We start from the raw sequence: 17999 nt of genomic DNA on the forward strand, positions 1-17999 counted from the left end.
ACAGAGTCTCTGGTGTGCCATAGATTTCTCTTTAGGCTTCATTTTTCTTTTTCCAGGAGCTTCTGCTTTCTCCAGCCTGCTTATTTCATGTGACAGGGTCAGTCTTCTGCTGTCGCCTGGTTAGGTACACCTGCACTTCCCTTTTCACACTTATAACCCTGTTACATCCCCCACACTAAACTCACTGCCAAAGCTTAGGAGGTTAATCTCAAAATATTGTATTGTTAACCCAAGAGAGTTTTCTGTTTCGTTGTTTTTGTCTTCTTCCCCTCACCATGTTTTATGTGTGGATGCTTCAAGGTTTTGGAGTCAAGAGCCTTTGTTTTTTGTTTGTTCTGCAAAGCCCCTTGAACAAGGTCGGGACTCAGCGAGGGAGCGGGTTCCCTGGGTGAACTGGTCCCACCGAAGTGTTTAGTGCCTTGTCACTGCTGCTTACAAAGACAACAGAGCTGCCTGCTTGCTGTGCTCATACAATTTCAAAGAGGTTCTGTTGCCATACAAGCAAAAGCATAGTATCTCTTCTGTATCTTTACAGCTCTAGTTAATGTGAAGAATAGGGTTAAGCCTGGGACAGCTCTCAGTTTATCGAGGGGTGGGATAGTCCCTTTCAGGTAAATGTGGAGAACTGTGGTGCTACTTTAACTTTGCTTGTAAAGAGGTTGATGCTGTAAGTGTTAACTCATGTTTGTATGGTTCTCCAAAATAATGAGCCTCATTCTGTGTGGTGCTGAGATCCTCTGCTCCCAGTGGGAATTAAGGACACTGAGTACTTTGTGGCATAAGGGAGAGTAAATTCTTAATAATCCTCTGCACGCAAAATATTTTTAGTTCACAGTATTGTTCCATTCTCTGTTCCTTCAATTTGTTGTTGAAGTAGAAGGGCAAAATGTCATCCCAAAACCACAGATTGGATTTGTTCTCACACCTCATTTACATACATTTGCATGTGTAATAATTCTGCGGCATGTTGTCAGGCTTTGTATAGAAACTGAGAAATGAGATTGTCATAGCATGGAAAATAATGTAATAATTAAAGTCTTACTGAGATACTTCGCTTGGTCTTACATTTCAAGCAGTCTAAATTTAACTGTTTTTGCATAAATCTTTTCTTGTAGAGGCAGCCCACTGAGCTGAGAAATCAGGTTGGAACATGACGGAGCCTGCATAGGTCTCGTTTTGGTACGCTGTGCTTTGTGAGGTAATGGGTTGTGTGTGAAGACATGGACAAACAGAACAGTATTTGGGTTCCAGAGATAGAATAGCAGCAGTACTTTGGTGAGAATTGTGTCGCGTGAACTTCTATCAGTGCCACGAGGGCAGTGCAGTGCCCAGGCGCTGCACTGCAGCCGGTGCCTCTGAAGTTAGTTCTGGTGGTGGTTGTTATCCCAGGGCTGACGTTTGCTTTTGTAGAGAGGTGGGGAGTTCCGAACGATGCCCCGCTGCTTCCCTGCTGGGAGGAGAATGCGGGGGCATGAGCAAACAACAATAAAGGCAAGTGTTACCCTGAAGTCTTACCATAATTTTAGTAGAAATAAAAATGCTTCAGGCACTTCCAGGTGGTAACCGTGCCTGCAGTTCAGAGCGGCCAGTTGCAGAAGGTGCAGGGCAGTGGCCCCTCGGGACAGGGGAGGAGCGCTCAATGGGTTCATTTCATCGGCCTCCCTGTCCCCCCCACCTTGGGGAGTTGTAACATCCTCCTGTTTGACGTTTGAAATGTTACTGGCACGCTATTATCTAGATAATAGAGACACTTCAACCTGTAATTTTCTTTCCATTAGATGAGCAGTGTGTGGAGCAGAAGTGTGGCAGCCAGTAGGTGATCAAAAACGTAACAGGGGATATTGGGAGGAATAAAGTCAGGATTACCTCAAATAATCAGAACTGCTAAGAGGGTTAAAATAATGGAACGGGAAAATGGAGGAGATCATGCTCTCTTTAGTTGAAAGAAGAGTCAAAGACCTCTCTAGTTCTGCTGGAAGGACTGGCATTTGTATATACTTCCACACTGAATAATGGAGCCTTTTGTCATGGTTAGGGTCTCACAGCAGAAGTACAAGATCAGTCTTACTGAAACAGAAACCATCACAGATGTGCAGCACCTCGGTTCTTTACCACTGGGGTCCCTGGACGGTTTGCTGTCGTCGGGCCTGACCTGCCGAGCCCCGGGTCACAGCAGGGTGCTGGTGAGGTCAGCGCTTCACTGGGGTTTCTGCAGCGCTTTGCAGGGCGGTTGGTGGAAGCCCTTGCCTGACACCTGGTGGTACCGCGAAGAAGGCAGAAAGGTATGATAGATCAGCCGCAGTTCACTGAGGACCAAGCTGGTTGGTGCACTGGCAGCTTTTTGCCTCCATAGGCCCAAACATTTCTAGGTGGCCATTTGCTTACCTCAGGGCTACAGGAGTGACAGGAGAAGGGCCGAGATCGCCGGGGGGCAGCTCTCCAAGGCGCCACTCACTCACTTCATGCTGCCGTCCTGGCGGGGCTTCCTGTGTCCTCAGACTCTTCAGTTTTGGTGATCGGTTTTCATAAGTCTTTCAGATATCTTTGGATTTTGGTTAACAACTTAAATCTATATTCTGTTACTGTCCACATTTTGAAAACTGACTACATGTTTCTGGAATAACCGTTTACAGTCTTTAGTTTGCAGACTCCTCGATATTTTCCAGTGATGATGTTGACCCCACGAGTATCAAAAACCTACTAACAGTAAGCTTGCTTTTCATAGTTACTTTTAATGGCTCTTCAGGTAGTCACATTGGTCTGCAGACTACATATATTAATATAAACACGGTGGCGTATTCAACTGTGCCACCCTTTCAGTATACATGGCAGAGTTGTGGAAGAATGAAGTTTCCCTCCAACTGTAAACAGTCTTTTAAAGGAGTAATTTATTTGCCAGAAACATTTTTCACAAATCCTTTTGTCTTAAACACCATGCAACACACCTGGGACAACCACCTGTGAAAAGACAAAAGGTGGAGGGTTTTTTATAATGTTAAAACTGTGTGGAAAGTCTACTGTGGCTATAAACAGTATGGTTTAGATCTATAAAAGATCGCTTAGGCTTTAACCCATTTTCCAGAAGAACAGGCAGTCTTAACATCATGCTGTAATTTTTGCTTTCCCATTCAACTTACGTAGGTGGTAACCATTTTTGCAATTTTTTCATAACTAATTAATCCTGAGTAAAACATTTTGTAGCCTTGACTGTAAAGGGCTGTTTTTAAATTGAAAATAATATTTGTGATATAAATAGGTCAGGCTAGTCAAGAAGCCCTTCTGGAAATTACATCTATTGTTTTGCTTTCAGTACCTGTAGGCGAGCCACGTTAAAACAGCACTAATCTTGCAGGGTTACTGTGAAGGGAGAGCTTTTACTCATTTGGGAGGCTGAAGGAGGAGTTACCTGTATCCTGAGAGTGAGGTGTGTGAGAATCTGGATGGATTGCTGTATGAGGAACGTTTCAGGGCAACAGTATTTCATTCTCTCTCTTAAAAGTGGTGCTGCAAGCACCTGGAGCTGCAGATCTGGGCTTCCTGCAGATGGGAATGGAGAGCTGTGTGCTGTGAGCCAGCGTGGCCAGCGTGGCCAGCCCGCCCCGGCCCTTGTGACAGCGGCCGCTGCTCTCCTCCCCCAGCAGAAATGCTTCGTAGGGAGATAGGGTTGCACTGTTTGCATCTTGCAACAAGATAAGATACTAGCAGGTCACTGTAATGGCTTAATTGCAGATGGAGATAGCTCAGGAGTAGGCTGAGGACTGTTTCACAAGCTCAGAAATTAATCTTCAGTTGCTTAATTGCTCTGAAAGACCGTGCTGTGCCAGGCGCTGCCTTTCCCCGGCTGGTAACAGTAACCTTTGTGAAGCCCAAGGGTGTCCTTGGGCTCAAAGTCTTGTTTATTGGCAAAGAGGAGGCACATTGTATATAAGGAGAGCCAAGAATTTCATTTTAGCATAATTGAAATCTTAAGGGTCTAATCATTATTAGTCTAGATCAAATTGTTACAGAAAAAAAAAAAGCTGTTAAAATCATTATACACACACCTCTTAGTTTATGACTCCTTTCTTCAGGTGATGCTCACCCCTCCGCTGCTCCTCCACGTCCCAGTTGGTGAGTTTGTCCTGGTGAGGGTGGAGGGGTGAGGGTGTTACAGCGGGCTGTCAGCCTCTGGAGTCCTTCACGGGGAAGGAGTCTGTGTTCGGGTTGATGCCTTCTTCCTCACCCAGGATGTGCTTGGGGTATTTTTTAATGTGTTTGCAAACACGTTTAGACCTTTATTTATTGTTCTGCAGCTCCCAGTGCATCCAGGTTTACTCTGTATGGTGCCTTTTCTCTATGTGACATAGTGTTTCTTTGTTCTCTCTTCCCCTGCACACCCAACAGTGTTCTGAGCCCCACATCTACATTTCTTTAACTGGCCATTGGCGAGTTGTTTGTAGGGGTGAGGTTTGCAGTGCCAGGTCTGTGCCCGTCTCTTACCAACCGGTGCCTGCACTCCTCTGGGTCACATCCTGCATCTCCACTTGTCGCAGCCTCTCCTGCTGCATTTCCCCACGCTGCGGCAGTGCTGTGGGGCTGCGAGTGTCTTGTTCCACGTGGAGAAACCGCTTGTGACTGCAGTCTGTACGAAGCTGTGGTTTGGTTGTACCCCCCCATGATAAACACAAGTGAGGCAGATGAGCCACAGACACCTGGGCAGTTGGGGAAATTCCTGTCACAGCTAAACTGAAAGAAATAAAGCTGCAAGCAGGTCAGGAAAAGTTCTGAGCAAGCAAGCCGGGTCCTGAGGCAGCGTGAGCTGAGCATGAGGCCTGCAGCATGTTACTGGCGATGGCAGTGCTGTGTTACAGGGCTCACAGAGACTGGGGGAGCTCTAAAGCTCACTGTTATTTTGTTTAACTATTATCTGAATACTGCTTATGTTAAGAAAACAATGGTTAGGAAGATTTGTGTAATATTTACTGTTGCCCCAATGCATAACTTTCTCCACTCCCAGATAATGGAGTATTCCTTGGGTTATCATACAAGCTAAACTTCATCTCAGAGGAACCAAAAATTCTAGAAATATGTTAATCCATCTACAAGTGTATGAATGTTGTCTATGATTGTTGTTGTTAATTTTGGAAGGTGGTGGCTATTTCTAGTTTTCTTCATTTTTTTTCTCTTCCACAATTCAGTTCCATGGAGGAGAGCAGTAGATCATCTGAGAGTTGTAAAGATTCCTTTCAAACCTGTTTTTTGCAAATTTTCTGCTGAGCGTGCTTTTAACTGGGAAGTTTTCCAATCCAACTGTTTTTCTTTTTTCTCATTTTCAACTTGCAGTAGTTTTCTCTGTGTCTGACTTCAGAAAGATAATTTTTTTCAGCTGAGAACTGAAGGCGTGGTTCTTCTGCATAGTTCTTTTTCCAAAGGCCTGCAGACACTCTTGGGTCAGGGAGACTTTCCTTCCACCTGCATTCACAGGTATCAGGGAAGATCCTTGCTCTTGGCAGGTCAGGGCACAAAAATAAGGAAAAGTGCCCTCTACAAAGGATGTTCATACATCCAGAAATGCAGCGGCACTGTGATGATAGATTTAGGTAAATATGTGTATTTAATGTAGTCTGGTGGGGGGGGTTGAGTCAGAACAAGTCCTTGTGACTGGCAGTAAGTTAACCTTCCATAACAAGCTTGCTGATATTTTCTTGAGCAAGTGTGAGATTTTCATTTGAGGATTGTGTCCTTACTCTGAATACCTGAACTTATCTCAAGTTCCTGGTTTTTACTCCACGGGTAATGGTTGTTTTGCCGGTAGGGACTAAAAATGCCAGCAAGGCCCAAGAATGCAGTGCTGTACATGGAAAGCCCTTGGCAAGCCCGCAGGCTTCACGGGTTAGATTTGGTGTGGTGAGCACCTTTTCCTGCCCAAGCTACTTTGTCTTCCAGAGTAACAGGGAGACACTGTTTATGATAAGATTACCTGACACTTTCCAAAACTTTCTGCTTCAGTAATTATGTATTAGTGAATAATAGTAAATGCTGTAGAATGGGAAGAATCATTCATTATGGTCAAAGGAGCATGAGTGGATAGCAGCAGATGTGGAATTAAGAGGATATTTTCTAACACCATAACATGAAATGGAATGAAACAATAGAAAATAAAATGTCGGTGAACAATCCACACTGGCTGGAAGGTAGATAAGAGTGACTTAATAGGCATAGTGCATCTTCAGGACGATGTAGTGCGTTGTATGTACAATACAATCAATACTTGTAATGCAGTACTGTGTCCTTTAGCTGAGAGCACATGCTGTTTGTGGTTACCTCTTTCTCCACAAATGGCTGGTTACTTGGTTCCTCAGTTACAAAGCTGAACACTTAAACTTCTGTAGGCAGTGCTGTTAAGACTCAGCCCTACGTCTCTTGCTGACATCGTTCAGTCATGATGAAGCAAGCTGTAGAGACACGTCTGTGCTATAACTGGTAGCAGAGCTGCTGGAGCTGTGGAACCAATATTTTTGACAGGTTCACGTCTTCCAGATTAGAATACCATGCAAGATCATCCCCAAATCTCCCTTAGGATGGGAGTGAATTTCAATAAAATGGTGATTTGAGCAATTATGAAATGTGCTGAACCAATTTTATCCACGTTATCTTTGAATGCTGGTGATGTCACCGAAGTGAAAGATAATGCTTTGTTTGCCTGTTATGCACTGTAGCAACACTGTATGTGATAGTTATTGTGCTAATATTGAATTCCATGGCAACTCATAAACATTTAAAGTCACTTCTAATTGTAGGATTGCAGTAGGTACGTATCTTATTTATAAACGTTTTTGCAGAGTTGTCATAAGCGTTTTCTGAAGCTTCCTGAAACTGCTGTTCTGCGGTAATTCTAACCATAACTTAGTTGAAAATGAATGTTGAAATAATAAAACTTTGGTGTTTTCTTTGCAGTACCCCTTTTACCTCCATTTGCTGTTTTTCAAATGAAAAAGTGGGTGGTGGGGAGAAGAGGTATCGGTGGTATCCTGACATTTCTGCCGGGGCGCTCACAGCACATAGGGCTTTTGGCTGTTGGTGTTTATTGGCCTTGTGCAGTTTGCAGCCAGAGATCCCGAATACAAGAGCTGATCTGCTCTCCTGGTCCCACAGTGTGCAGGAGGGAGGGAGGCTTCGCTGCGGTGTGTTCAAATATTTTACAAAGATGGGGAGGCTGCAGCTTTACTGATGAGAAGCGGAATGCAGGCAGCAGTCTGGTGCTGACAAGGAACAGCAATGTGGTCCCTGGTAAAACTTTTAACTTGAAGGCATTTTTACTTCCAGTTTTAAAAAATACGTCTAAGCAGTGCTATGTATGTGTCCCACTTTCTGCCAGTATTGAATATGTGCAGGATAGATGAGTCTTACCCAAAGGAAAAAGATAAAATCAATATAATAAAAGTAAAGTGGCTGAGGCAGGGTGAGTCTGCAGCGTTTGGTGCCGAGCGAGGCACAGAGGCTGGTGGAGCAGCTGCTCCCTTGGCCTGAAAGCCGAGCCGCTGGGGGTCGGGGAGGTCGGCTTCTATTTTCTGCTCAGTCGTCAGCTTTATCTGTCTGAGATTTTCTTAGATGGAGATGACATCTTTTATGTAGGAGAGTGCTTTTGGTGATCCTTAAACGTGAGTGCTGTGCTAGGAGAGGGCTCTGGGCGGTTCGGGGGTCTGGGCCGGGGTCGCTGCCGGCCCCTCGGTGCCCCTTTCCCCCGGGCACGGGCCGGGTGTCCCCGTCACCCGCAGCCCCCGGCCGAGCCCGGGGGGACCCTTCCCAAGGTGCCCCCGCGTCGGTGCTGAGCGTTTTCGTGGCAGCAGCATCTCAGTCAACAGAGGGAGCTGTGAGTTCTCTGGAAAGGGACACAGAAACCTGAGGATGGAGTGCTTGGAGCTCCTAAATTGGCTTTTGGAGATAACGCTTATTGTCCCTGCCCTGCCTGAGAGAGAATTATCTTAATGCAACAGCACAGTCAAAGGTTTTCTGGAAAATACAAGGGATTATGAAAGTAGTTTAACCTAGAAGAAAAGTATTTAAACGTGTTTCTTGAATCTAATTTTGTTTTTCTAAAGCAACTTAAACCCTCTTGTATGCAGAGAACTGTAGGCTGATAGTAATGAATTTAGAATGTATAGGTACCTTTAAAAATATTTTAATTTATTTTGAAATATATATGAAATAAACTGAAAGCATTGATCCTGAGAATGTGTATGCTTGAATACATGAAATTTTTGTTTCAAAGTTTCTGCAGTAAGAAAATTTCTCTACTGTTGGTTATTCCAACAGGTCCTTCTGTAAGAGGTTATCAGTAGGACATCTATTCATTTAAATCTACAGAGTAATGATTTGACTTTCATATATATATACATTTCTGCTCACCCATTATATAATGCTAAAAAAGATTTTTAAAACCTGCTAAAACCTGTGAATTTGATGTACAAGTAAAGATCTTTAGAGGATCTAAATGAGAGGGATATTTAAAACAAAAAATTCTGTTCTTACTGAGCATTTTTAAAAAAATAATTACAAGATATTTTGTATTAAAAATAATTCTAGTTGTGTGTTCTCATGAGAATATATCGGGCAGAGGCTCTAGTTGATTAGGTCAAGTTCATTTGAAATTTGAAAATAAAATCTGGTGGCTTTTACTAAAATCTGAATTTTCTCCATCCTGCATGTGGTAACAAAAGAAGTAGTTTTCCTGGTTTGGAGAGCAGGCTTAGGGTTTGGGAGAGGGACTGTGTAGAAATAATAACTGTGTATGATAAGCTGTGTTTTCATGGAAAGCATCCATGACTTTCCAACACTGCTGAATTACTTTTTTAGACTTATTGCCAAGATCATCGTCACGTCCCCCCTGAAATGGTTGGGGCGTTACAGCAGGACGGTACCAGCCGCAGGCGGGGGGGGGACGTGCGTGTCGCCGGCCTGTGGAGGGGCTGGAGCCGTGGGGACCCCCGCGGGGCCCCGGGCTGCTCCGCGGGAGGGCAGGTGCCTGGGCTGAGCACCAGGACAGCCAGGAGGGGGGCGAGGGGAGGCGGGTGGCCGAGGCAGGTGGACAGCCCTTCCCGCCGGGGGAGGCCGGTGCCCTGCTCGCTCTGGGCACGGGCCGCAGAGGTTCTGCGTTGGCCCGGGCGAGGCCGAGGCAAAGCTCTCACTGAAAGAGGCTGCTCCCGGCACTGCATCAGACTTGATCCAGCCGTGGAGTCAGGGACATTGTTCTTTTCGAGAAATAGTATTGTGATTGATAAATGGTGTGGATGCCCGAGCAGGTTTGTTTAACTGTGAAAAATTGTAACCAAAGCTTTTTTTAAGAAAAAAATCTGGCAGTGCACACATAGACAGAAGTGCCGATGTGTGCGGGAGACTGTTGGGCATTGTGTGGCCATTGGGAAGAGCCGGTGTACGGCACAGCCCTGCACAGAGCCTCGCCAGAGCCTCTGAAAGGGTCGGAACGTGCCAACTCCATATACAGAAGCAGCATTTTGATTGCTTCAGTGTCTCAGATCTGGTCACTTCAGTGTGTTTTCTCAATCTGAATGAAATCTTTCTGGTTTTATAATTTAAAAAAAATCTCAAATTGCTAAATGGTTACTGGGTAAGATTGTTTTGACTGCTCCTTGTAATGAAAAGTTGCATGTTTTTTGCTAAAAGTCGTAAGTGTTAGTGCTGCTGACTTGGCCAAGGTAGTGGGGTTTTTGGTTTTGGGTTGGTTTTTTTTTACATTCTCCTTACCTAAGTTCCACTTGCCGCGTTTCTATTGTGAGAGGAGCAAATGGAGTTTTTGGCCTGTACAGAGCAACAGAGGCATGTCCCTGCAGAGGTGGCCGTGCTTCACGGCGTGGCTGGGTTCACACGGGCGGCGTGGCCGTGAAGCGTTAGCTGGCAGCAGTCTCTCTTGTAGCCCTGTGGGCTGTGCCACTCGCCCGGTTACAAGCCGTGCCCCTGTGGGACGAGCCGGCGAGGTCTGAGCCGCGGCCAGAGTCCCAGCCTTTGGCTGCTAGGGTGGATCACACAGCACACGCTTACTTCTGTGCTCCTTTTGCCTAGACTTGTTGGCAAAACTCGCGTTAAGACCCTGAATTCTACTGCAAGCATTTTGGACTTGTGTAAACTAGGAGAAGAGAGCAAACCCACTTGAACAAACCGTAATTTCATTGTCTTTGTTTAATGCAGAAGTGCTGCTACTAAACATTTACTGTTTCAGCAGTAAACTCAGCAGTTTATTGTAATAACCCCTCCCAATTTATTAAAGAAAAGGAAGCGTCAGGGAGAAAATTTTGATTTCTTCAGGAGGTTCTTGAAGTTTTAAAACCATGAAGACAATACCTTGGGTGGAAGTAGGTTAAAATAGTGGAAGTCTCATGTATGGATATTGTGTTGGTAAGTGATGCTGGAGTGTCTGTACATACAGCAAAATATAAAATATTTCCCAATTTTTTTTTATATCTTTCCCTTTAATTTATACAGCATACTGTTTGTTGTTTATAACCACATTTTATACCAGTTTGTATATAGAAAGCTTTCTGTTAGTTCACTCCTTCTCAATATTTGCTAAATATTCAGATGTAACCGACTGTCTATATATTACACATTTATGTATACTTATCTGTATGTAATTTAATTGCCACTGCCTCTAGGAATTCTGATGCAGTAAGCTGTTTAGAATATCTCTTCAGAAGTTGGGTATGTCCAAGTCTTTCATGTTACTTCTTTAGTCTGTGACTTTAGAACTATTATACATTATAGGCAGCTTTGGAAGTGTTAGCATGATGTTCTGAATGGTTAAAGCATTTTATGTTGCTGAATAGAGAGAGAGGAATTCACCAATTAATCTATTACACAGGAATGAATTGCTGTAGGAAGGTAAAAAAGAGTTATAATAGCCCAGTGAAAGGGGACCAAGGAAAAAAGATGCGTGTGTGTCTACGTAAGAGTAGGAGTCATTAATTGACTATGCAGATCATAAAAATCAGTTTGGAAACGCTGAGTGTGAGGCCTCTGCGACGGAAGCAAAGGAGAATATTGCTATCATCAGTTCTGCTAATCTGCCAGTACCATCTCGGTCTGGTGTGGATTAGGTTTCAGCCAGCTGGCTCCTTTCCCTTACCTCTCTGGGTCTCGCCCAGGCTCTGAGCCCTGCAGCCTGCTGGGGAGGAGGGACCCGGGTGGCCCTGGCCCAGCCAAGGCACTGTGTGTCCATGTTGGGCAGGGACCGGGGCGGTCTGCACCGAGCCCTGGGGTGGGAAGGGGTTACCAGAGCCACCCGTATCTGCTGTCTGGCAGTGTGGAAACGGGGAAGGTCAGGTCCAGCAGGTGGAATAGCCGGACGGAGCAGCCCTCCCCGGCTGCCCTTCGTCTGACGTTTTGTGCTGACGTGGTGGTGGAGGGAGGTTGTCTCCCACGCTGCATTACAGACAGTTTGACTGCACTGCCCTCACAAGCCGTCTGGCTGGCCATTGGGTTCCCAGGGAAATACAGAAATCCTAGGTGTACACACAGAAAAGATGAGGAGATGATGGAGTTCCTGGGAGGAGCCGTTTTCCGTCCCGGGTGGATGTTGCTGTGGGAATGCTGACGAGCCTGGTGGTCTCTGCGGCAGTAAGCGTGGCAGCTCTCCAGCCACAGAGCCTGCTCAAGATGGTACAGATTTCCTGCAGTAGGAATTGAATGGTGTGCACAAGGCTTCTGAATAGTCACGCTACAGAACAAGTCGTACTGACCCAGTTCAGAGAGCAGAATGGTGCAGCTGGTGGATGCAGAATCCCCGAGCATCTGGTATGTGCTCTGCCAGCACGAGGAGGTTTTCTAGTGTCTCAGTCCCATCAGTTTCCTTTGCTGTTGGCTTTACGTGGTCATTATAAAACCAAGGCCTAGTAACGGGGTAATGGACTGTCTGGGTATTTCCAAGCAAAGTGAGCATTTTGAGAAGGAGTCCGAGTTCTGGCAGGAAACTCTTCCTCTGTACAGAACACACTTCTGTATTTTGAAACCTCTGAGCTACCACTGACAGGGCAGAATGCTACCAAATAATGCTCTCATATCACAGCTGAGGTTTTCAGTGCTGAAGTATGCATCTGTAGAGGTTACTTTTAGATGGCAGCTATAAAACAAACACCTCTGTTTAATCTTTTTGTAAGTTTCCCATCAAGTTCTATTTAGAGAACTGCACTGACCCTTCTCATAACCCTTCATGGCACAGATGCAAATGTCTCCTCTATCTCCAGCCTCCAAGTTGTTTGATGACTTTAAAAATAGGATAAGAACATTTTCCCTTAACAAGGCAAATATTCTGGCCTAAGTCACCTTCATTTTTCTACAGGACCATGCAACCATGCATGGCAGCAAAGTGTCTGTTCCTAGCACAGACCATGGAGGGTAACTTTGTACGGGGTCAGTGCACAACACTGCAGCGTGCCGTGGGACCTTCTGGCCATTGTGCCACAGCTTCCTCTTCTCTCCCGCTGAAACCAAGGTCTGAGGAGAGTGCTGGATAATCCAGCCTGGCCCCATCTGGGGTCAGAACTCAGCTGGGACATGCTCTGGCCCCAGGAGTTGGGAGCTGCTCCTGATTCCAGCAGTTTTGCTCATAGACTAGAGTTACTCAGAAGATACTTTCCTGTGTAGTGAAGTCCACATACTGAAGGGACAATGCTATAGCCGTTTAAATGTAATGCAAAAAGGAGCCCTCCCTTTTGGGTACATTTTGCAATTCCATGTCTGAGTTGTAAGAACTGTACATGATGTTTAAGTTCTCAGAGCGAACGCTGAGGGTGCAGACGGTTATTCAGGTATGTGGGCTCCCGGTCACTTAATGGTGGATGGATAAATTAGCAGGAAGGAAACAAAACCGTGTAGTTTTGGAGGTGTTCAGCATCAGACCAGACGTACCCTGACTTTCTGAAGCAGCTGGAACCTACTTTGCAGTGTAGGATCCATCTTCAGTCTAGAGTCTGACATAGGCTGGGTTCAGGTCTTGCCCGTTTGCCTTCTCTGTCAGCCCAGACGTCTGCTGAGAGCGAAGTGCGTGGCCCTGAGGCCGCTGTGTGCTGCTTTTGCTCGGGTGAGCAGTCTCCCGGTCCTGCTGGGAGCATACAGGTCGGGTCACTTGCCTGGTGATAGTCCTCCAGTGCCTTTTGTAGCTTTCCACTGTATGCCCGGAACGTCACTGCTTTTCTGTGCAAGGACACTACAGGGGACTGTGTGCTGCAGCGCGTGCTGCAGAGGCCGATGCCGTCGGGTCCTAGCTGTGTGCAGCACAGGTGATGCCCTGGTCGCATTTGCATCATGAGTGCTCCGGCTCGCATTAGACCGAGTCTGTATCATGTAGACTGAGACCGCAACAGTGATGTGGTCATAATTTTTTTTCCAATTTTATTTTTTTTCTTGCAATATCAAATCCTTTTAAATTTCCCATTGCTTGAACGTTTCAGGATGTACCCAGCACGTGAAAGGAAACACAGCAAATCACTGTCTGATGCATTGATTTTATTTGCCTTTTTCAGGCTAAAAATACCCATGCGTTTATTAAAGTAACTTTCTTGTGGCTGAGCATGAAAATGTATTGGTTTGCAAAGTATGGATTATAGATGTAGTCAGGGCAGAGCAGTACTGCAGTTACAGGTTAGCAGTGTGTTCGCAGCGCGTTCAGGGGCTGGTGCAGAACGCGCTTTGTGGGCTGAGTAGAAAGAGTCAGATGTGAGTACTCTGCCACCCCAAGCAGACTTTTTGATCTAATTCCATGTTCTTCTGATTTGCGTAATGACAGCCTATTAGGGTTTAAGTTTTACTAGTAAATCAGGCTGTGTAGCTGGCACTGAATAACTGCTGCTGTTGTAGATGATTGGAGCTGAATGCTGTTTGAACAGTAAGCTTTTGTTTAATTAGACTTGGAATACGAAATCTTTCATAGCGGGTGGTTAGCTTAATCTCTGCCAGCCGACAGCATCACCCATACTGGTAACGGATCTTCTTTGGATGTCCTGAGTCAAATAACATCTATACAGGGAGGAGTAATTTATGTGGTTTTAAAACTGCAACAGTCTGGCCTCTATCGGTAGTGTTTTAGTACAGACAATGGGTTTTTTAGGCTTTTTGTCATTAGGGACTGTCAAACAATGCAAAACCAAAAGACTAAGGAAGCATGCATTGTTTCTCTTGTGCCCGTGCAGAAGACAGCACACCACATTGCAGCAGCAGACGCGTGGTACTGAAAATAAAGCAGATGTGCTTTGCCTTTGGACAGAGGAAGGGCTGTCCCAGCTGCCGAGATGCCGCAGTGGTCGCTGTCCCTTTGTGCTGGAAGGCACCAGCAGTGTCAGTGAGAAGAACTGGCAGTTGGAAGGGTGACCATGCTGCTTAGAAATGTCATTTTTTCCTACAGTGTCCAGGACTAGACTAGTGTTCACCATTTAACAACTCCACCACAACTTTTTACACCTCTTGTCTTCTCCCTGCCTGGCAGAACTCAACAGACAGGGGCTTCACCAGAGCTGAATCACTGAGCTGAGAAACGCAAACCTGTGTGGGACCCTGTGTGGGACCCGACCCCGTGTGTGATGACCCTCTGCTTGCAGAACAAATACATCTGCGAGTCAGTCGCTGAATTCTGTTAGTGTTAACAAAAATCGAAGACAAAGAAAAGTGCTATAGGAGTTGTGACTAGTATTTCTGAAGCCTGTCTGCCAGTTTGAGGCTTTTGCATGGTGTGTGATCATTTTTATAAAAGTTCTGTAGCTTTTCAACGTGGTGACTGACCAGAAGACTGTCCTTCCTCTGAAACCTTGGCTGTGTGCATTGCAGCTGCAGGGCATGCCCTTCTCCGCACAGGAGGCTGAAAAAGGTATTCTGGGGGGCAAATTTTACAGAAGGGTACTTTGCATAGGATCTGGTGATCTAAACTCTCAGCCCTGTTCTAGTACAGTACTTCAACACAGACACCGAGTCTGGAAGCTCGGTACGTCTTTGCTCAAGTCACTGGCTGTAAAACCACGCAGGTGTGTGTGTAACCATCTCAGGTGGGCTCACCACCTCATTTCTGTTGCCCTTTTCTATCGCTCGCTGCACGGTTGCATCATCTCTCATGTTGCGGTGATTGTCTGTCCATGTGGGTGTATGCCAGGCTTACCCCTCTGCAGTGACTGCAGCTGCTCCAGCAACGACCTGCGTGCCCACGCCTCAGGAGGTAGATCCTCCCAGCACAGGCCATGGAGCTGAATTCAGGCCTTCCCCAGAATTTGCCTGGTTTTCCGTCCATAAAGGGGGCCCGTAGGGGCATTTGAAAATTACGGAGCTGAAAGTGACGTTTTACTGGCATTCTCGAACAGTTGGCATTTGCAAAGTTTCTTGCTTGGTGAATTCAGGATGATGCTTTGAAACCAGCCTCCCCACTTCTTCCAAACAGAAGTAGAAAATCTCCCATCAGTTTTCTGACATTCTGGATTGCACCTAAATCCAGATATTATGTGTGTGCAATGGCTTGTATGCCATTTTTTTATTTTTCTTTAAGAGGAGAATGCAGGATATGTCTTTAAATGTCTTACATTCATTTATTTATTGACTGTATATAAAAAGTAAGAAAGCATTCCTGTTGGCTTCTGTTCTGTAGGATTTTATAGCTCCTCAGAGTATTATTTTTTGTTCAGATGTACTTAATGTTTTAAGTATTGCCTTACTTGCTTTGGTGGATCGTGGTGGGAAAACTCCTGCCGTGAGTGCATTCCAGAAAGGCTCCGCGTGAGGCGAGAGCTCTGTGGGAGGGTCATGAGGGGTATTTTGACACCCAGAGCAGGAGGACACAGTGGTTTTAAGTTAGAGGAATAGAAGGAAGTAAGAGCAAAATCGCACGCAGGAGGCAATTACAAAAGGGCTTGGAAATAAAATCCTAAATCCAGAATAAAGATGCTGAGACAGGGCTATGTGAGAAGCTGACTTATGGCCAGAGATTTTTGAGCTCCTCCTTGTGTCTGGGGTTTTTGGTTTCCCTCCTCCTTTTATGAACATGCTGGCAGAGGCCTGAGCCAGTTCATCAGGATCCAGACCTCTGAACGGCACAAACTGGAACTGCTGGTGTCCTTGCTGGTGGTGTCTGGGAAGCCCTTGGAGCAGTGCTGCAGATTCTGTAGGGCAGTGATGCAGCCCTGTAATCCCCTTTCTGCGTGAGGATGGGGCTGTGTCCGTCACTCCCACCGCCTGTAAGGGGAGAAGGAACGGTTTAAGGATTCAGAAGCCACTCTCACCAAGACATTGAAAGAAATGAAAGCGTACCTAACTCTTTCCCCATCGATCTTTGTTACATTGGTGGTAGGAGGGAATAAATACCTTCTTCGGGTGTTTCCTAGTGATTGCACCAGGGTGTTCTGTGCTGGTTCCCATCGCATCCCACCTCAGGTGCTGTGCCTGGAGCTGCCTGGCCCAGTCAGGGACATTTTCCTTTGAACCTTCTGTGCCCCCCCAGCTCTGCGCACCCCGAGCCGGAGCCAGGCCGGGCCCTGGGACGCGGGGCAGGGCCGCCTCTGTCCCGCCCGGGGCGCGGGATGGTGTTTCTGTGCCGGAGCCGCTGCGCCGGGGGGTCCGGGGCCGCCCGTCTGTCCCGAGGGGGGAGAGGCCGTGCTGCCGAGGTGCCCCCTCACCGCGGTACCGGGCCGGCCCTGGCATCGCCCCTCCGGCCGCCCTGGCCGTCCCGCTCCCCGGCCGGGGCCCAGCCTCGCCCCGCCGGGCGGGCCGGGAGCCCCCCGCCCGGGGCCGCCCCTGCCCGGGAGCCCCCCGCCCGGGGCCGCGGGCTCTGTCCGTGGGGGCGGGGGCAGCCTTCGGCCGGGCCCTCCCGGCTGCCGCTCCGGGCGCGGCGGGGCCGGGCCGGGGCGGGGGTGCCGGTGCCGGTGCCCGCCCCCCGCCCCGCCCCGGGGCCCCCCGGGCACGGAGCAGCCTGACGCCGCGGGGCGGCCCGGCCGTGCCCGCCGGGGTGCGGTGCCGCCGGGGCGCGGTGCCGCCGGGGCAGACCATGGTGCAGCGCTTCAGCCTCCGCAGGCAGCTCTCCAAGGTGGGTCCCGCCGCCTCGGGCGTCGGCGGAGCCGCCGCTGGCCCGGGGGAGGCGGAGGCAGCGCGCTCTTTTGTTCTCGCCTCCCGCAGACACAAAGGGGCTCGGTGCCAGCCGGGGCCGGGGCGGGCTCCGGGGGGCGCGGGTCCCGCTCCGCGGGCGCTGCCATCGCCCGGGGGGGTTGGGGCGGCCGCCTGGAGCCCTTTAACCCGGGCGCTGGGGGGTGCGCGGAGAGGGGCACCGGGTCTGACGGTCGGGGTGCGCGGTGGTTGGCCGCGGCGGTTTAACGTGCTGACCCGGCCGGGACGGCCGTTGTAGTCGGGAATGGGAATTGTCCCAGCGACGCACCTGCAAAACCGGGAGGAGAGCGGAGAGCCGGGGGCTGCTCCTCCGCTCGGAAGTGCTCCGCAGCGCTCGCTGCTAACGCGCTGCTGAAGAACAAAGGAGTTGCTGGGAACAGGTTTTGCTGTTTAGTAATTACGGGTGTTCTAGTTTATTTCAGGAAGCTGCTTTTGAGGAGAGAATCCGTATAGAGTTGCAGTTTTGATGCTGAATCAATGCGTTAGCGCATGTAGTTTGAAAAATGTTTGGAAAAAATCAGTCGGTGTATAAAAGCGCGTGTGCGCAGCGCACTACAGGTGAGAGATCGCTCTTGTGCGGGCTGCGGCACGGCCCAGCCCCTGCCCCAGCCCCTGCCCCTGCCCCAGCCCCTGCCCTAGCTCCTGCCCCTGTCCCCTGCCGGCAGGCCTGCCTCTGGCCATAGGAACTGCCCTGGTGTTGGACACCTGAATGGCAAGCTGAATTTTCACTTTACGTTTAAGGTCTCCCCCCAGTGTGTGACTGTAAAGGTTTTAAAAGGCATTCATCAAGATTTGAAAATGCTGCTTTCAGCATTTAAAATAGGTCAGAATTCACATCTCATAGACTGTCTTGGGAGAAGCTATAGCTTTTCAGT

The 17999-nt window shown here is 47.9% G+C and overlaps 1 protein-coding gene across 8 annotated transcripts in view; it reads left to right on the plus strand.

Moving 5' to 3' along the window:
• The window catches only part of TMCC1 (transmembrane and coiled-coil domain family 1), a 112133-nt gene that overhangs the window by 29873 nt on the left and 64261 nt on the right, over window positions 1-17999 (plus strand). The window contains exon 2 of one of the 8 annotated variants that reach the window (XM_074914098.1): window positions 17446-17471. The exons of 6 other annotated variants lie outside the window; for them this stretch is intronic. In XM_074914098.1, coding sequence (XP_074770199.1) covers window positions 17446-17471 — 26 coding nt within the window. Of the gene's footprint in view, window positions 1-16936; window positions 17048-17445; window positions 17472-17999 lie in introns of those variants that run through there. One more of the 8 variants, XM_074914102.1, reaches the window with a different exon arrangement.

Source organism: Athene noctua, chromosome 10, assembly GCF_965140245.1.
Source record: "Athene noctua chromosome 10, bAthNoc1.hap1.1, whole genome shotgun sequence".
Lineage (NCBI taxonomy): Eukaryota > Metazoa > Chordata > Aves > Strigiformes > Strigidae > Athene > Athene noctua.